This window comes from Canis aureus, chromosome 8 (assembly GCF_053574225.1).
Source record: "Canis aureus isolate CA01 chromosome 8, VMU_Caureus_v.1.0, whole genome shotgun sequence".
NCBI lineage: Eukaryota > Metazoa > Chordata > Mammalia > Carnivora > Canidae > Canis > Canis aureus.
The window spans coordinates 60,027,924-60,047,053 of record NC_135618.1 but is presented as its reverse complement, the minus strand read 5'-3'; the positions used below and the strand labels follow the sequence as shown (position 1 = coordinate 60,047,053).

The window sequence follows — 19,130 nt, the reverse complement described above, 5'->3', positions numbered from 1 at the left end:
ATGGAGCCTGCTTCTCCCTCCTCCTGTGTCTCTGCCTCTCTCTCTCTCTCTCTCTCTCTCTCTCTCTGTCTATCATAAATAAATAAATAAATAAATAAATAAATAAATAAATCTTTAAAAATAAAAAAATAAAATAAAATAAAATAAAATAAAATAGTGGCTACAAAGAAAGCTTTGTCATACAAAATGAAAATTCCAGATGGTAAAAGAATTTAGATAGAGAAAATCTTAAATCTCAAAATACAATTCATTTTTACACACAGGGAAAGGGCCTCCATGCATGATTCTAAGGACATATCTATTTCTGAAAATGGATACTTACACCTAAATGTCCCTTACATCCCTATTTCTGACTCTGGACCCTGATGAGTTTGGCAGGCAGAGTCCATGAAGGGTGGGTTGTAGGCAGAGGGGATGCCTGCTAGTTCCAAGTCCTCCAAGTCCTTGGGCTGAGGGAATGGGAAACAGACTCCGCCTCTGAACCCAAAGCTCAGCAAACATGCCAGGAGGTGGGTTAAGCTGAGACTGTTAACAAGACAAGAGAGGAGTATAATCAGAAGTTTCTAAGATTCCCAAAGTAATAGCAAGAGCAGACCCCAGACAAAAGTGGAGAGAAAACTTTGAAACTCTAAGAGGGTATTGGTTGAGGATCCTACATGGTGGGTGGCTGTCTGTTCTGGGGGAGTTCAGGTTAGAGCCATTAGACAAAGGAAACCCAGAGTACTTTGAAGACAATCTATTTGCTCCAGACAATGAGCTGCAAGTAGGCACCTGTGTGCCTCAGTTTCCTTGGGTACCTGCCTGCTGAGCTTGTGGTATCCAGACAGCCCAGCTGGACTGTGGGCCAGATCCATCCCAGGAGGTTGGTCATGAAGAGAGCCACATACCCTCTCTTGCATTTGTATGCACTCTGCCTGAAACCAGCCCACCCCCATCTTGTCCTAGACACACACATTTTGACTTCTTGCCAAGCTCCTCAACTGTCAAGATTCAGCTCAAATGTCGCTGCCTTTGTGAAGCTGACCTTGCTGCTTCCACCCTAACAGAAACAGCATTTCTTCCTCAGGGCCTCATGCAACAGCACAACAACTGGACTGTCGTTATGTGGAGGTATCCCTCACTCATTAGAGCCCCTCCAAATCCACAGCTCATCTTTGTGGTTTCAGAGTCCAGGGCCTGGCACATGGTAGCCACCTAATGTGTTTACTGAATGGAGGGATAAAGGAATTAATGAATGAACAAATGATGATTTTAAGTAAACTTGTAGCAAGTTTGAATGTGTCTTTTTTAAAAGATTTTATTCAATTACTTGGGGAGGGGTGAATGCAAGCACACACAAACAGAGGTGGGAGTGTGGGGAGAGGGAGAAGGGAGAGAATCCCAAGCAAGCTCCATACCCAGCGTGGAGCCTGATGTGGGGCCGGATCCCATGACCCAAGCTGAAATCAAGAGTCTGACACTCAACTGACTTAGCCACCAGGTGCCCCTGGGATCTGTCTTTTGAGTGAAACTGGCATCTAGGAGGATGGCCTGAGGTAGTACAGCCCAAGGTGAGAGCATTATTCTAGTACAATTTGGATATAGTGGGGGTCTGGCCTAAGGGCAAAAAGAAGGTGAAATTTGAAATGCATTTATTCAGAAAATCAAATTTTAGACCTAATTGGCTGCTGGGTGATAGAGGGAAGAATGAAGTTAGGCTTTGAGGGCAGCCCCGGTGGTGCAGCGGTTTAGCGCCGCCTGCAGTCTGGGGTGTGATCCTGGAGATCCAGGATCCAGTCCCACATTGGGCTCCTTGCATGGAGCCTGCTTCTCCCTCTGCCTGTGTCTGCCTCTCTCTCTCTGTGTCTCTCATGAATAAATAAATAAAATCTTAAAAAAAAAAAAGAAGTTAGGCTTTGAGATTTCTATCCTGGGAGGTGGAGGAGATGCAGATCGGATTATGTAGAAATGCAAAGGGATGAGCAGTTTTGGGGGAGAACATAAGTTAATTTTTAGAATTTAGGAGGGAAGTCAGAGCTACAGATTTGAGAATCATTTGATTGTAGATAGTAATTTAAATAATGACACTAAAAATAAATAAATAAATAAATAAATAAATAAATAAATAAATAATGACACTGATGGATAAATGCATAAACTGTGCCATTCACCGTGCAGCATGAGAAGGGAGCCATGGAGAGAGGCTCAGGATTTAGTCAGGACAGGCTAGCCGCTGTAACAAACAACCCCCAAATGTCAGGGGTATAACTCAGGAGAAGTTTCTTCCTTGCTGCCACTGGAAAGTGGGCTTCCATAAAGTCATGCCAGGACCCAGGCTCCTTCTATTTTGCGGCTCTGCCATTCACCAGATAGGGAGGATAGAGAGAGGGCAGCATGATGGGAAGGTTTTCAAGGGCCAGGTCTGGAAGTGACGGTATCACCTTCCCTCACATTCCACTGGACAGAATCCAGTCACGTGGCAGCCTCAGTGCAAAAGAGCCTGGAAATGTAGTTTAGCTGTGTCCCGAGGGGGAGAAGAGAAACTGTCCCACCACACCGAGGGAACACCAAAATGTCGACTATAGGAAGAAGGACTTGCAAGAGCCAGCAAAGAGCCTTCAAGAGAGAAACCCGGATAAACATGGCATCGAGGATAAAATAGTTTGGAAGCCTGGACTAGAGTGAGACAAGCAAGGTCCTAGGTGCAAGATGGACCCTGGGAAAAGGAGTTAAAGGGAGGGAAGGGTTGACTTTCTACTCTTACTCATAGAGTTTTCTCACTTGATTATCAGTTGAACCCACAAGGGAGGAATTATCACATCTTACAGCTAAGGAAAATGAGGCACAGAAAAGGCCAAGAAGGTATTCAAGATGAAAAAGGATGGAATTAGGATCTGAACCCAGGACCGAGGCTGATGATTTTCCCAGGGCGCCCATCAGAGAAGTTTTCCAGCCTGCTCATGTGAAGCCTGGGGAGGGCTGAGTGTGTGGAGGGTCCTGGGCTTCTGGCTCAGGGAGAAGACTTCTGAGTTACACACTTCTGAGCTACACAAATGAGAGCTCCTCCTGTCCCACGTAGAGAGCAGAAGGAGAAGGTGTGTCCAGCGCCAGGGGTCCTGGGAGAGGGCAGGAGAGAGCTCCAGAGAACTGGAGAAGGGCTGGCTAGACCTGGCTAGACCGGCCCCTTCCTCCTTCCTCTGGCAGCCCCACCCCCACTCTGGGCCTCTGGGTCGTGGACTGAGAGTGGACACGCCAGCCCTGCGCCTCCAGCCATCATGGACCCTAAAGGTAAAGGAAACCCCCAGGCCTCTCCTCTCTGTCCCTGCTTCACCATCTCCCCTCTCCTGACTCCCTCCTCATCCCAACTAATCTCAGTCCCTTAGCCCCTCTCCCCCACCAAAGAAGATCCATTCCCTGCCCCCCCTGCTTTGCCCTCCTCATGCCCTCTGACCTCTCTGAATCCCAAGCAATTCTTCTGTCTCCTGAGAGCCTCTTCTTTCTCTTTCTATAGTCCCCAGCGAGTTCTGGGGAGAAAGGGGCTTGAGCCCCAGGAAAGGAAAGGTCCAGAGGGGTCTGGAGGAGGCCCTGTCTGGGGAGCAGCTCTGGACTTTGCCCCATGCTAGCCAGCAGGGAGGAGGGGAGGCAAAGTCCTGTCCCTTATGTAGCCGGTGGGGGAGGGGACTTGAGCCCCGTGACTCTGCCTGGGGTGGGGGTGATGTCGCAGAGGAGAAGGAGGGCGAGTGGTCCTTGATTGGGGCCAGGCTCTGGAATCAAAGGCTCCTACTTGAATCTGGGCTCCACCTGGAGCAGGCTGTGTGACCTCCGGCAAGTCACTTGACTTCTCAGAGCCTCATCTTCTTGCATCTGCAAAATGACAATACTAGTTCCCAGCTCATGAGGCTGTAGGGAGGACGAATGTCAGATTCACAGAAGCTATTGGCCAGTGCCTGCAGGACAGAAGTCGGGCTCCTTCTAGAGCTGTCTGCATTTGCCCTTCCCCCTTTCTGGGCTGCTTCTTCCTTGGCTCTCATCTGCCTCCCCTGCTTTGGGGCTTCTGGTGCGCCCCCCACACACACCTGGCACCTCTGGCTAGGCTGCGGAACCAGCTCTTGGGGATCCAAACAAACTTTCGGTTTAGAAATGGCCTCAGAGTCAGAGCCTGGATTCAGCCCCATCCCTGCCACCCGCTAGCTGTGTGACCTCAGACAAAATGCCTCTCCTCACTGTGCCTCAGTTTCCTTACTGATGAAGTGAAAATGTTGTCTTCCCTTGGGTTGTGGGGAGGGCTTGATGAGATAATACACTTCCAGTGCCTACTACATAGGAATCCCTCGGTGTAGTCATGCTGGTGGTGGTGCTGACTCCCCAGGTGTGTCTCTGCAGCCCTGAGCCCTCCCTGGGTCCCAGTCCCACACTTGGAAGCCTTGCATGTCCATCTCCACCTGACAACTCACTGGCATGTCAGACTCAGAGACGTCCCCTCATATCCTCTCCATGTCTATCCCTACTTCACCATCCTCCTACTTGGACTGGAAACTCAGGGTCATCTGTGACTGTTCATCCCCCCTTGCACCCCAACATCCAGACAGTTGCCACGTCCTATGGACTCCCCTTCTCCTGAGCGTCACCTAAACCTCTAACCTCTTCGTTTTCTGTTCCCACCTCCTTCTGGGGAGCAGCCTGGTGGAGGCTTCCTTTGCTTTGCTGCCTTCTTTCTGGTGATGTGTGTCCATAACTCTGGACTGGCATTGATCAGTGCCTCATGGGAATAAAGCAGGGAGGGTCTAAGGGAAAAGTCTAAGGGGTGAAGCAAAAGCTGGGGATGTGGCAGCAAGGAGGGGTGAGGACAGAGTTGGGGCAGATGTAGATGGCAGGCTGGTGGGCAAAGATGGAGAGGTCAGGCCTGGCCCAAGCATGAGCAGGGCAGGGTGGGAGCAGGGTGCAGGGTGCAGGTGCTGTGTTCCCTTACAGCCTTGGGAGCAAAAAACGTCCTCACTACCCTTCCCCTGGCCCCCTGTTCCTTGCCCGGGCTGTTGCTGCAGCCTCCCATCTTGTATCTTTCAAGGACACCAGGCGCAGTTTAAATATTTAAACTTCCAAGTGATTTCAGATGGAATGTATCAGTGATTTTTCTTTTTGCCTGTTGAACAAGACCCTGACTCGTTCCTATCATTCAAGGCCTGCTCAGTCTGGCCCGGTCCTGCCGTTCAGCCCCCTCTTGCTACTCAAACTGATCTGAAATTCTTTTTTTTTTTTTTTTTTTAAGATTTTATTTATTTATTCATGAGAGACAATGAGAGAGACAGAGACACAGGCAGAGGGAGAAGAAGGCTCCATGCAAGAAGCCCGATGTGGGACCGGATCCCGGATCCCGGGATCACGCCCTGAGCCGGAGGCAGACACTCAAATGCTGAGCCACCCAGGTGTCCCCCGATCTGAAATTCTGTAGAGCATTTTACCACTTGCATGATAGGCAGTCCCTTTGAGCCCTTGGAGGGCTCATTTCTCTTCTTTAGAGAGAGAAGGGGATGAGAACAAGAACTTTAGCTGGGAGTTGCTGTGCTCGTCAGCCTCTGTCTCCATCTGGTGTTAGCCAAATGGATCAACAAATAAAGAGCTGAGGGATGGCTGAGTGGGTCAGCAGCTGGGCGTCCGCCTTTGGCTCAGGGCCTGATCCCAGAGTTCCAGATGAGTCCCACATCGGGCTCCTTGCAGGAGCCTGCTTCTCCCTCTGCCTGTGTCTCTGTGTCTCTCATGAATAAATAAAATTTTTTTTTTTAAAGCCGAATGAACAGGGCTGCCACGGTCACACCCAAAGGGGTTCAGAGACATCTGTCAGGCATTGGCTCAGCACTTGTCGACCACTTCTTGCCCTCCTCATTGTGGCCCTGTGATTTTTCCTTTCCTTTCCTTTCTTTTTATCCAAAATCTGTTTATTGGGATAGTGTCCCACTCATCTTGATTCAGGGCGCTTTCAGTGCTGCCTCTGTATGAAGGCACATCCTTCCAGAAGGCTTGCTTTTCCTCCTGCAGGCTGGCAAAGGACAGTGGAACAGGCAGCACACAAAACCATGGTGTGTGCATGGCTAAAGACGGTGGTGATTTTGTAGCATCCCGAGCACTTGGCATACATGAAGTAAGAGTTGGGGCTCTACGCCAGGCGCTTCTTCTCCTCTTCCTGGGGACTAGGATGCAGGCAGGAGGTCCTTCATCAGGGACATGTTCCCGTGGGGAGGTTGTCACTGCAGAAAAGCCCTGTGAGGATCCCTGGGTGGCTCAGCGGTTTAGCGCCAGCCTTCGACCCAGAACGTGATCCTGGAGACCCGGTATCGAGTCTCACATGGGGCTCCCTGCGTGGAGCCTGCTTCTCCCTCTGCCTATGTCTCTGCCTCTCTCTCTGTGTGTTTCTCATGAATAAATAAATAAAATCTTAAAAAAAAAAAAAAAGAAAGAAAAGAAAAGCCCTGTGATTCCTGCATGAAACCGACTCTCAGAGAGGTTAGCAAACCGCCTGAGGTCACTCAGTGTGTAGGTGGTGGAGTCCAGTTCCAGCCCAGGTGTTTCTGACTCCTGAGCCGGGTGTTCTTACTACTGCATGGACAGAGCCCTGGAACCATGGGTGTGGTTTGCAGAACTCTGTGAATGTTGACATGATAAGCACATCACAATTTAAAAATATCACTCAGTGCTAGATTATGGCGGTGGGGTGGGGTAAGTGAGGGGACTCGGGAGCCACTCTGCCTGAGTTAATGACTCTAACTCCCCACTTCCCAGCTGTGTGAACTTTGTGAAATCTGGATGTGGTTTGTGGTCTCTCAGTGCCTCAGCTTCCTTATCTGTAAAATGGGGAGAATAATGGGACCTATCTCATAAGGTTGTTGTGAGGATCGAATGTGTTGGTATATATAAAATGCTTGGCACAGCGCTTTAGAAAGTGCCAGCTGCTATCTATCTATCTATCTATCCATATATCTATCTATCTATTTATGTCATCTCTACCCTCAACATGGGGCTCCAACTCATGACCCCAAAATCAAGAGCTGCACGCTTCACTGACTGAGCTAGCTGGGCGGCTCCTTCCTGACTTGCTTTTAGTTGAACACATACCAGAGCTGTAGCTGCAGGCACAGGCCATGTCATTACACACAAAACTGAAAACAAACACTTGTTATACTCATCTTAGGTGCATTCATAGAGTCTCCCTTTGTGACCCATCCATCCCAGACAAGAAACAGTTAAGTGACTGATGTAAAGATGAAGGTATGGGCGTTCTGATTCTGATCTAGTGCAAGAAATAGCCCAAGATGCATCCCCTCAGAAACAAAGATGCCCATTTTCAAAACTTTATTTAAATCCAAGTTAGTTAACATGCATCACATTATTAGCCTCAGGAGTAGAATTTAGCGATTCACCAGTTGCATATATCATACCCAGTGCTCATTCCATCACGTGCGCTTCTTCATGCCCATCACCCAGTTACCCCATCTCCCTGTCTACCTCCCCTCCAGCAACTCTGTTTGTTTCCTGGAATTAAGAATCTCTTATGGTTTGCTTCCCTCTCTGTTTTTATCTTATTTTATTTTTCCTTCCCTTCCCCTATGTTTATCTGTTTTGTTTCTTAAATTCCACATATGAGTGAGATCATATAATTGTCTTTCTCTGATTGACTTATTTCACTTAGCATAACACTCTTTAGTTTCATCCACATCGTTGCAAATGATGCAACTGTTTAGGACTGTTTAGAGCCCTGTTTAGGACTGCATTCATTCTTTTTGTGGCTGAGTAATATTCCATTGTATATATGTACCACATCTTCTTTATCCATCCATCTGTCGATGGACATCTGGGCTCTCTTCATAGTTTGGCTATTGTGGACATTGCTGCTGTGAATATTGGGGAGCATGTGCCCCATTGAATCACTAGGTTTGTATGCCTTGGATAAATCCCCAGGAGTGCAATTACTGAGTGGTAGGGTAGCTCTATTTTTAACTTTTGAGGAACCTCCATACTGTTTTTCATAGTGGCTGCACCAGTTTGCATTCCCTCCCAGCAGTGTAAGAAGGTTCCCCCAGAGATGCTAATTTTAATAAAACTTTAGTCAACTAATGAAGAGATCAGGGTTACATCTCACAGGGTAAAACTATATATAATCTGTGAAGTCTAGGCATCTTTTTTTTTTTTTTTTTTTTAAGTCTAGGCATCTTGAGAGAACTTTTACATATAACAACTGGAAGGGTAGAAGGTGGGACAGGGTGTTATAGCTGTCCCCCCTGGGTGGCAGTTTCTGGGCAAGGTCTCCTCAGGCACCTGCAAAAACAGCGCTCCCTTCTCTGAAGTTCCTTTCAGTAACAGCTGCTAAATAGAAGAGCCGCATTTTCAAAGCTTCCCCCAGGAATCCCTTTTGTTGGAAACACATGAGAGAGTGGGGGCCTGAAACAAACCAGATGTACTTGCTTATGTTTCACAAATGGAACACGGAGCAGATAATATTCTGACCGAATGGTAGACAAGCCCAGAACAAAGGATCTCGAAGCCTCCAAGAGAGCAACCCTTGCTGGTGGAGGCAGCGTAGGAGGCACAACCTGAATCCACACGGGTCATTTCCTACTCTGCTCTGTAAGGAGTTTCCTTTACATTTCTGAGCCTCAGGTCTCCATCTGTAAATATGAATGAGCTCTAGCTTGAGGAACTAGGGGTAAGATTTGTGACAAAGTGCCAGGCCTGTGGCAATGTGGCAAGTGCCTGGCGTATGGCAGGCACCAGTGGATGGTAGCCATGATTCCCTTCCTGCAGTTCTGAAGCTCTCAGCTCTGCTATGAATTAGAATTAGGTCACCACATTGTAGACCCATTATGTTAGAATCTCTGGGGGGTGGGGCCCACGCATCAGCATTTTGCTGAGCTCCGCAAATAATTCCATTGTGCAGCCAAGGTTGAGAACCACTGTCTTACCCACCCTAAGGAAACCTTTCCTTGACCCTGTCAAACAAGATTTCTTGCTGTCCTTTCCTCCGTCCCTTCCTTCCTTCTTTCCTTCCGTTCTCTCTTTCTTCTTTTTCTTTATTATAGAGAATTTCAAATGTACACAAAAGTAAGCAGAAAAGTAAGGATGGACCCTCATGTACCTATCACCCAGCCTCAACAGCCACCAACTTTTGGCCAGCTGGGCTCCATCCACACATCTTCTACTTTCTACCTTTCAGGAACACCTTAAAGCAAAATGGGCTAGTAAGTCTTTTCTTTTTCTTTTTTCTTTTTATTTTTTTATTATTTTTTTTAATATATTTTTTTAAATTTTTTATTTATTTATGATAGTCACAGAGAGAGAGAGAGAGAGGCAGAGACACAGGCAGAGGGAGAAGCAGGCTCCATGCACTGGGAGCCCGATGTGGGATTCGATCCCGGGTCTCCAGGATCGCGCCCTGGGCCAAAGGCAGGCGCCAAACCGCTGCGCCACCCAGGGATCCCTCTTTTTCTTTTTTAAATTTATTTATGATATTTTTTAATTTTTATTTTTTAATTTTTATTTATTTATGATAGTCACACGGGGGGGGGGGGCAGAGACATAGGCAGAGGGAGAAGCAGGCTCCATGCACCGGGAGCCCGACGTGGGATTCGATCCCAGGTCTCCAGGATCGTGCCCTGGGCCAAAGGCAGGCGCCAAACCGCTGGGCCACCCAGGGATCCCTCGTAAGTCTTTTCATACATGAACATCTTGGCGTGTATTTTCTAAAAAAGATGAGGACTTTTCTTTTTGTTACAACCACAATACAATGATCACAACTAATTTTTTTTACATCTGAATTATTTAAAAATTTCCTTAATGTTATTAAACATCCAGTGTCCAGATTTCCAGTTGTCTCATAAATGCTTTAATTTGGTTTCAGTTGTTTGAATTAGGATCGAAATAAGATCCATGTTGTGATTGGTTAGTATGTGTGTTAAGATTCTTTGTGTGTGGGATCCCTGGGTGACTCAAGCGGTTTGGCGCCGGCCTTTGGCCCAGGGCGCGATCCTGGAGACCCGGGATTGAGTCCCACGTCGGGCTTCCAGTGCATGGATCCTGCTTCTCCCTCTGCCTGAGTCTCTCCCCCCCCCCCTCTCTCTCTATGTCTATCATGAATAAATAAATAAAATCTTAAAAAAAAAAAAGATTCTTTGTGTGTGTGGGTGCCTGGGTGGTACAGTAGGTTAAGTGTCTGACTCTTGGTTTTGGCTTAGGTCATGATCTTAGGGTTGTGAGATAGAGCCCTGTTTAGGACTGCATGCTCAACACAGTCTGCTTGAGACTCTCCCTCTCCCTCTGCCCATGCCCCCATACTCTCCAGTGTGCTCTTGCTCTCTCATAAATGAATGAATCTTTTTTAAAAAAAGATTCTTTTTATTATTTATTGCTTATTTATTTTTACAGATTGTAATTTCTTTATTTGGAAGAGAAAGAGAGAGAGAGAGAGAGAGAGAGAGAGAGAACCAGACATGGAAGGAGCAGAGGGAGAGGGAGGAGGTTCCCTGGCAAGCAGGGAGCCCAACACAGGTCTCTATCCCAGGATCTGACCTGAGATCAAGACCTGAGCCGAAGACATACTCTTAACCAACTGAGCAACCCAAGTGCCCCTTTTATTTATTTTTTAAAAAGATTTTATTTATTTGAGAGAGAAAGATAGAGAGAAAGCACGAGTAGGGGGAGAGGGGGAGGGACAAGCAGACTCCCTGCTGAGCAGGGAGCTTGATTCAGGGCTCTATTCCCGGACTCTGAGATCATGACCTGAGAAAGGAACTCAGACGCTTAACTGTCTGAGCCACCCAAGCATCTTTCTCTTAATTTTTTAAAGAGTTTATTTTTAAATAATATTTACACCCCATGTGGGGCTCGAATTCACGACTCCAAGATTGAGTTGCATGCTCTATGGAGTGAGCCAGCCTGGTGCTCCGGGAGCATTCATTCTTTTTTTTTTTTTTTTAGATTTTATTTATTTATTCACGAGACACACACACACACACACACACAGAAAGGCAGATACACAGGCAGAGGGAGAACAGGTTCCAGGGAACCTGTTGTGGGACCCGATCCCAGGACTCCAGCCAGGGTCACTTCCTGGGCCGAAGGCAGGCGCTAAACTGCTGAGCCACCCAGGGATCCCTGGGAGCATTGGTTCTTAACCCTCATGTGCATCTGAAACACAGGAAGAGCTCTTCCAAACTTGGATGCCTGGGAACCACCCATAAAAGATTCTAATTTGGTTGGTCTGGGCTGGGGCTGAGCAGCAGAGTCTGAAGAGCTCCTCAGGTGGGTTCTTGCTTTCTCAGTTCTGCAGAGAAGAGTGGTCTCACACCCCACCTCCACTTCCTCACCTCCCATGCACTACTTGACCGTGATGATATGGCTTCTGCCCCCACTGCACAGCACTCCGAGTGCTCTGGCAATGGCATCCCCGCTGCTAAGTCTTTTTTTTAAATATTTTTATTTATTTATTTATTTATAATAGTCACACAGAGAGAGAGAGAGAGAGAGGCAGAGGGAGAAGCAGGCTCCATGCACCGGGAGCCCGACGTGGGACTCGATCCCGGGTCTCCAGGATCGCGCCCTGGGCCAAAGGCAGGCGCCAAACCGCTGTGCCACCCAGGGATCCCCCCGCTGCTAAGTCTTATGCCCATTTGCAGCCTGCCTTCTACTTGCTTCTGCTCACATCCTACTTCTTGAAACCCTCAGCTCCAGACACCCACTCCCTCCTGGTGCTGCTTCTCTTTTTAAATACTGGTACTTCCCAGAGGCCTCCTCTTCTTCCTGACCTGGTGATCTCACCCACTGCTATGCTTAGTCATCACTCATTTCTGCTGGTGGCCCCCAAATCTCCATTCCTCACCCAGTGTCTCACCAGGACCCACCATCATGGTGTGGCCAGGCACATCCTTCCTGCTGGCATCTCGACCTTAACATCTGCAAAGCCAAAGTCAGTCGTTCCCCCCAGCTCTGCTGCTTCTCAGCTGCATCACCAGCTGCACGAACCTCCTTGACATTCAGCTTCTGTGCTTGTAAAATGGGAATAATCCCCTGTGGTGAGTTTCAGACGAGAGAGCCCAAGAGAAGCGTGGTGCCCACGGCTGGCACACTGCAGGCATGCAGGTTGCTGCCTTCTGTTGTCACCATCCTCCACCCTGAATAGTTCCTTGTGGCAGTTTGCAGCTACCTATGGCAGAAACCCAAGGCTTCTACATCTCATGAGCTGCTAATTCGGGCAGATCCTACCTTAGAAACAACTCGCACATTTGCCCCTGCTTGCTCTTCCTACGGTTCTGCCCAAGCTCAGGGCTACATCTCTTCCTGTCTGGCTAACTGCCTCAGCCTCCTTTTGCCTCCCAACCTATCTCCAGTCAGTGTCTGAATTGACCCTCCTGAAACAAAATCATAATTCCATAATTCCCTTGCTTGGGGTACCTGGCTGGCTCAGTTGGTCAGTCAGTAGAGCGTGTGATTCTTGATCTCGGGGTTGTAAGTTCAAGCCCCATGCTGGTTGTCAAGATTAGTTATAAATAAAATCTAGGTGGATCAGTGGTTGAGCATCTGCCTTGGCTCAGGTTGTGATTCTGGGGTCCCAGGATGGAATCCCACATCGGGCTTCCCATGGGGAGCCTGCTTCTCCCTCTGCCTATGTCTCTGCCTCTCTCTCTGTGTCTCTCATGAATAAATAAATAAAAAATATTTTAAAAAATAAATAAAATAAAATAAAATAAAATCTTAAAAACAAAAAACAAAAAAACCTTGTGCTTAAAATTCTGTGATGGCCCCTAGGATCTGTCCAAACTACACAGCTAAATATTTTAGTCCTTTTTCACTCTGGCCATCCCATTTCTCCCCTTACAGCCTTTCTCTATTTTCTTGCTTTTGAGACTTGAGCACCAGCATCTTCAGCATGAAATGTGTCTCCCCCACCACCACCTCATAGCTCTGCCTGGCAAACATTACTCATCCTTCAAGGCCACAGAACCTTCCTCCCTCCTTCCTCACAGACACTTAGTCATTTCTTCCTCTGTGCTCCCACAACCCTCGGTAGATGCTCAGTTATCCTTTAGCAGACACATCTACTGTGTGCCAGACAGTGTTCCCGAGAGCTTTGCAAATATTAAAGTACTTAATTTTCATACAGCCCTATGAGGTGCTTATTTTTGTTATCCCTATGACAAAGGAGGCACCTTTGAGGTCCTGGAGATGCTCTGTCACTTGCCCAAGATCACTTAGCTGAAGATGGCCGAGGCAGTACTGGAACCCAGGCCATCTGGCCCCAGAGTCTGGGTTCTCATTCATCTACCATGCAGCCTCTATGCTAGGATGAGTATCACTGAACACCTAGTATTAAGCAAATCAGTATGAAATTGCCAATATTGGGGATCCCTGGGTGGCGCAGCGGTTTGGCGCCTGCCTTTGGCCCAGGGCGCGATCCTGGAGACCCGGGATCGAATCCCACATCGGGCTCCCGGTGCATGGAGCCTGCTTCTCCCTCTGCCTGTGTCTCTGCCTCTCTCTCTCTCTCTCTCTCTCTCTCTGTGACTATCATAAATAAATAAAAATTAAAAAAAAAAGAAATTGCCAATATTTGGCCATCTTTGACCCATAAAAATAGCACATTTGTATGGTTCCATGTGTTAGGCACTTGGGATGGAGCAGAAAACTCTGGGTGATGACATTAGAGCATGGGTGAAGATCTAGGAGCAGAGTGTACATGTGACCCGATAGGGTGTCTGCAGAGCCCCCTGCCAAGGAAGTGCTAACTAAGAGAAGACCTGAGAGAGGAGTGGAAGGAAAGGGGGAGTTTGGGGGAAGGGGGAGGGAAGGGACTTCCAGGCAAAGGCACAGCCTTGGAACAGCATAGGCTAAGGCCTGAAAGCTAAGAAGGAGGGCTGCCAACTCTGTTACCCAGCAATTAGTACCTGGCACAGAGCGGACGTTCAAGAAGGATTTGTCAGGGCAGCCCGTGTGGCTCAGCGGTTTAGCGCTCCCTTCAGCCCAGGGCCTGATCCTGGAGAACCGGGATCAAGTCCTGTCCTATGTCAGGCTCCCTGCATGGAGCCTGCTTCTCCCTCTGCCTGTCTCTCTCTCTCGAATAGATAAATAAGATCTTTAAAAAAAAGAAGGATTTGTCAAAAAAATAAATGAAAAAGGGAGAGAAGTATCAGCTGGAGCTGATACAATGAAAGTGGGGTTTGAAGCAGGAAGGTGATTTACTTTTTTATTGTCTTATTTTAAAGTCAGATTTAATGAGGCATAATTACAGAGAGTAAAATTCACCCTTTTCTGTATACAGTTCTGTGAGTCTTGACAAATGCATCAGTGCTGTAGCCACCATCAGAGAAAATATAGACTCATTCAGTCCCATCCCCAAAACTCCCTGGTGCTGCTCCTTTGTGGCCAGCCGCCCCCCCCCCTCAGGAAACCACCAGTCTGTTCTTTTGCTGTGGTTTTGTTTTTTCCAGAATGTCATATGGATGAACTCAAATAGCACATAGCCTTTAGAATCCGGCTTCTTTACTTAGAATAATGCATTTGAAATGAGTCCCCTATTGTGTGTGTCAGTAGTTGGTTCCTTTCTATGTTGCCAAGTAGAATTACACCCCAGAGGTGCCTCACAGTTTGTATATCATATATTCACCAGTTGAAGGATTCACATTCACTTTAAAAAGCAAACATCACTACACCTGGTGTGGATGGAGCTGGAGCTTCTATATCTCTGTTGTATGTCCAACAGCCTTTTGCCTGGCTGGCTGGTGGAACAGTGGAGATGACAACTATGTCTTTGTCATATTTACTTTGCTGTCACAGTCACTTTGCTCTCAGTACCCAGCCAGGGCACAACTGGCTCTGAGTGAGGAATGGAAGCCATTTGGGGCAGAATATGAGCAAGGAGGGCCAGGTAAAATTACTGAGGGTGGGGAAGGGGTGAAGATTGGGTGCTTGACTTTGGGGAAGAAAGCCTTATTTTGAGGGTAGAGCAAGCCAGAATGCCTGTTTTAACTTCAATGTGGAGCAAAAGTGAGGAAGCAAAACAAAACCCAACATACTATCCAATCAAAACCCCCTAACAGGGACGCCTGGGTGGTTCAGGAGTTGAGCATCTGCCTTCAGCTCAGGGTGTGATCCTGGAGACCCGCATCGAGTCCCGCATCGGGCTCCTTGCATGGAGCCTGCTTCTCCCTCTGCCTGTGTCTCTGCCTCTCTTTCTGTGTGTTTCTCATGAATAAATAAATAAAATCTAAACAAAAACAAAGACAAAAAAAAAAAAAACCCTAACATGCTATCCAATGGTCTCCCCCTGCCACGACGACGGGAAGCGCCGTCCATTCAGGGCTCGCGCCCAGGAGGCTGCAGGTCTTCTCCTGGCCGACAGATGGCGATGTTGCACCGCGCCCGAGCTCACCCATTCACTCCACAGACCTTAGGAGCGGGTTAGCGGCTAAACGCGGGTAACGTGGGCGGGAAGGACCACTCGGTCCACAACTTTCTGAGAAAAGACTCGTCCACACCGCTGACGCTGTGCCTCACAGAGCAAGGGCTCAAGCCCAATTTCCACTTACACCTTCCTCCTTGTACAGCCCCTATCTCTAGAGAGAGGACAGTTCTTTAAGATATCAGGCATAGGAGTGTGTGTGTGCTCCAAGCAAGAGGGGGAAGGGGAAGGGACCCCAAGGTCTGGTCGGCCTCCAGTTTGCTGTGTGACCTCAGCGCACTTGCCTTTCCTCAGTCTCCACATCTGTAAAAACCGGACTTTCCAGCTATAAAATACTTGATGCTACGGAGCAGACATACACTTATTCTGCTGGGGGCCTCCACTCATAACTAATCCTTCTGTGCCAGATGCCAGGGAGACTGGAAAGGCTGCAGGTGACTCTCAGGTGCCTTCTCTTCTGGTTGGTAAATAGCTGTTGATGCAGCACTAGGTTTGCCACTTAATACAGGCTACTGGGTTCAATCTGAATTTCAGATAATCAACAGATGATTTTTAAGTGTAAGTCTGTTCTAAATATCACCTAGGATATATTTATACCAAGAAAACTTTGGTGTTTGGCAGAAATTTAAATTTAACCAGGTGGGGATCCTGGGGTGGCTCAGCGGTTTAGCGCCTGCCTTCAGCCCCAGGCCTGATCCTGGAGACCCGGGATCGAGTCCCACGTTGGGGTCCCTTCATGGAGCCTGCTTCTTCCTCTGCCTGTGTCTCTGCCTCTTTCTCTCTGTCTCTGTGTCTCTCATGAATAAATAAATAAAATCTTTTAAAAATAAATAAATAAATTTAACTAGGTGTCCTGTGTTCTTACTTGCCTAATCTGACACCCTTGTCCAACCCACAAGCCCGTCTGAGGGGAACCCCAGATCTTTGCCCTGACTGGCTAGCCCCCAATTTAGCTGGTCATTAGATGTTTTGACAACCACCCCGGACTGCAGGGAGGGTCCTCAGTGTAACCCTGTTCTCTGTCTTTCCCTCCCAGGCCTGGAGCTGCTGCTGCCCCCCACCACTCTGGCCGCCCTGGCGGACAGCTGGCTCCGCGAGGACTGCCCAGGCCTTAACCACGCAGCCTTGGTTTCGGGGGCAGCCCCGTCGCAGGCGGTGCTGTGGGCCAAGTCCCCCGGGGTACTGGCCGGGAGGCCTTTCTTCGATGCCATCTTTGCCCGAGTCAACTGCCAGGTGTCCTGGTTCCTCCCTGAAGGCTCCAAGCTGGTGCCGGTGGCCAAGGTGGCCGAGGTCCGGGGCCCCGCGCACTGCCTGCTGCTGGGCGAGAGGGTGGCCCTGAACACGCTGGCCCGCTGCAGTGGGGTGGCCAGCGCCGCCGCCGCCGCCGTCGAAGCCGCCAAGGGGACCGGCTGGACCGGGCACGTGGCTGGCACCAGGAAGACCACGCCCGGCTTCCGGCTGGTGGAGAAGTTCGGGCTCCTGGTGGGCGGGGCCGCCGCCCACCGCTATGACCTGGGAGGGCTAGTGATGGTGAAGGACAACCACGTCCTGGCCGCCGGAGGTGTGGAGAAGGTGAGGTGCGTCCCGCTGGGCCCTGCGCCGGCCCTGCTGCGCTCCCAGCCGCAGCCCCCCCCCCTACCAGCGACCGCCCCCCCAACCACGCCAGGGTGAACAGTGATGGCTGGGGAGTCTGGGGTGCTGGACCCCCACTCCCACCCCCTTGGGCATTCGCGCCCTCAGGTCAGATGGGCTGGTGGCAGACTTCTCCAGCAGGGCCCTGGGACTTGCTGTGATGTTCAAAAGCAAAGGGTGGTTGAGCTGCTGGGAACCTGGTGATGGTGGCTCTGTGACCTTGAGCAAGTTGCTCGAGCTTCCTGGACCAGTTTCCTATTTGAAAATGTTCTTAAAGATCCCTTCCAGTTTTTTTTTTTTTTTTTTTTTTCTGGTACAAGAAGATGTTTGTATTATAGCAGGGGGACAGGACCCGTGGGCAGAAAGAGGTGCTTTCCAGTTTTACTGTTCTTGAGTCAAATTGGACTCCCATCCTGGTGCCAAATATGGCTGATATTTGGCCATTTTTTTGGATCCACAGAAGGGGTAATTTCATGTGGTTTCACCTAATGTGAGGGAAACCATCCCGTGGCCTGACCTTTTCATTAACCCCAAGCTCATTATCCACCTGGGGCCTTTCTGGGGCCAGGCCCCCATGTCAGGTGCCACTGTCCTCACTCACCTTCTGGGCCTGCCCTCCAGGCAGTGCAGGCGGCCCAGCAGGTGGCTGACTTCACCCTGAAGGTGGAGGTGGAGTGCAGCAGTCTGCAGGAGGCTGTGGAGGCCGCCAAGGCCGGAGCGGACCTCGTCCTGCTGGACAACTTCAGGCCTGAGGTGAGGCGGGGCCTGCTTCCGGGGAAGGGGCTGAGTCAGGGACTCTCACCTCCCCTTGGCTTATGTCCCACAGGAGCTGCACCCCACGGCTGCTGCGCTGAAGGCCCAGTTCCCCGGTGTGGGCGTGGAGGCCAGCGGAGGCATCACGCTGGCCAACCTCCCCCAGTTCTGTGGGCCCCACATCGACGTCCTCTCTCTAGGGATGCTGACCCAGGCTGCCCCGGCCCTTGACTTCTCTCTCAAGCTGTTTCCTGAAGGGGCCACGCCCATGTACAATGCCCACAGGTCCTAAAGGCAAAGAGGATGCAGCCACCAGTGGGATAGCATGGTTTCTTGGGACCCTCAAGGTTGCCCCTAAGTATAGTACACGACTCTCCCGGCACTGGCCTGGGCTGCAGTCTGGCTCTGCCATCTACTGCTTATGTGAGTTGGAGGGGCTGACTTCACCTCTGTTCATCTGTACAATGGGTCTAATAAATGAGCAACCTTACAGATGTCTTTGGGTGACCATTAACACATCATGAAGGCTCAGTGACTCTTAGAAATTAACCATAGCTCACTGATTCTAAGATGCACTTGTTTTCACACACCACCTTCTCTGAAGTCAAAATGTGTCTTTCACCAATGGGGTCTAGTGGTCACTGTCAGCCAGGCATTGGCCATCACATAGCCATCATGGCCTATGTTGCAGCTTACAGATAAAACATGATAACAGGGCAGCCCCGGTGGCACAGCGGTTTAGCACCGCCTGCAGCCCAGGGCGTGATCCTGGAGGCCCTGGATCGAGTCCCACGTCAGGCTCTCTGTATGATGCCTGCTTCTCCCTCTGCCTGTGACTCTGCCTCTCTCTCTGTCTATGAATAAATAAATACAGTCTTTAAAAAAAAAAAAAACATGAGGGATCCCTGGGTGGCGCAGCGGTTTGGCGCCTGCCTTTGGCCCAGGGCGCGATCCTGGAGACCCGGGATCGAATCCCACGTCAGGCTCCCGGTGCATGGAGCCTGCTTCTCCCTCTGCCTGTGTCTCTGCCTCTCTCTCTCTCCCTCTGTGACTGTCATAAAAAAAAAAAAAAAAAAAAAAAAACATGATAACAATCTATGTTGAAATAAGTCCAAGAGAGCTCTTTAAACAGATGCCAGAAAGAAATTGTGGGGTGCACCTGGGTAGCTCAGTTGGTTAAGCATCTGCCATTGGCTAGGGTCATGATCCCAGAGTCCTGGGATGGAGCCTCCCATCAGGCTCTCTACTCAGTGTGAAGTCTGCTTCTCTGTCTCCCTCTGCTTCTCCACCCACCCATGCTCTCTTAAATAAATAAATAAATAAATAA

The 19,130-nt window shown here is 49.3% G+C and overlaps 1 protein-coding gene and 1 pseudogene across 1 annotated transcript; one reads left to right on the top strand and one right to left on the bottom strand.

Moving 5' to 3' along the window:
* The first annotated feature begins 3,079 nt into the window (after positions 1–3,079).
* QPRT (quinolinate phosphoribosyltransferase) lies at positions 3,080–18,293 on the top strand. Its single transcript, XM_077907293.1, has 4 exons — positions 3,080–3,267; positions 16,455–16,990; positions 17,672–17,803; positions 17,877–18,293. Exons 1-4 carry the CDS (start codon positions 3,255–3,257, stop codon positions 18,093–18,095), a joined length of 900 nt encoding a protein of 299 aa, XP_077763419.1. The 5' UTR covers positions 3,080–3,254; the 3' UTR covers positions 18,096–18,293.
* LOC144318147 (small ribosomal subunit protein eS27-like pseudogene) lies at positions 5,891–6,112 on the bottom strand (annotated as a pseudogene).
* Positions 18,294–19,130: the final 837 nt, after the last annotated feature.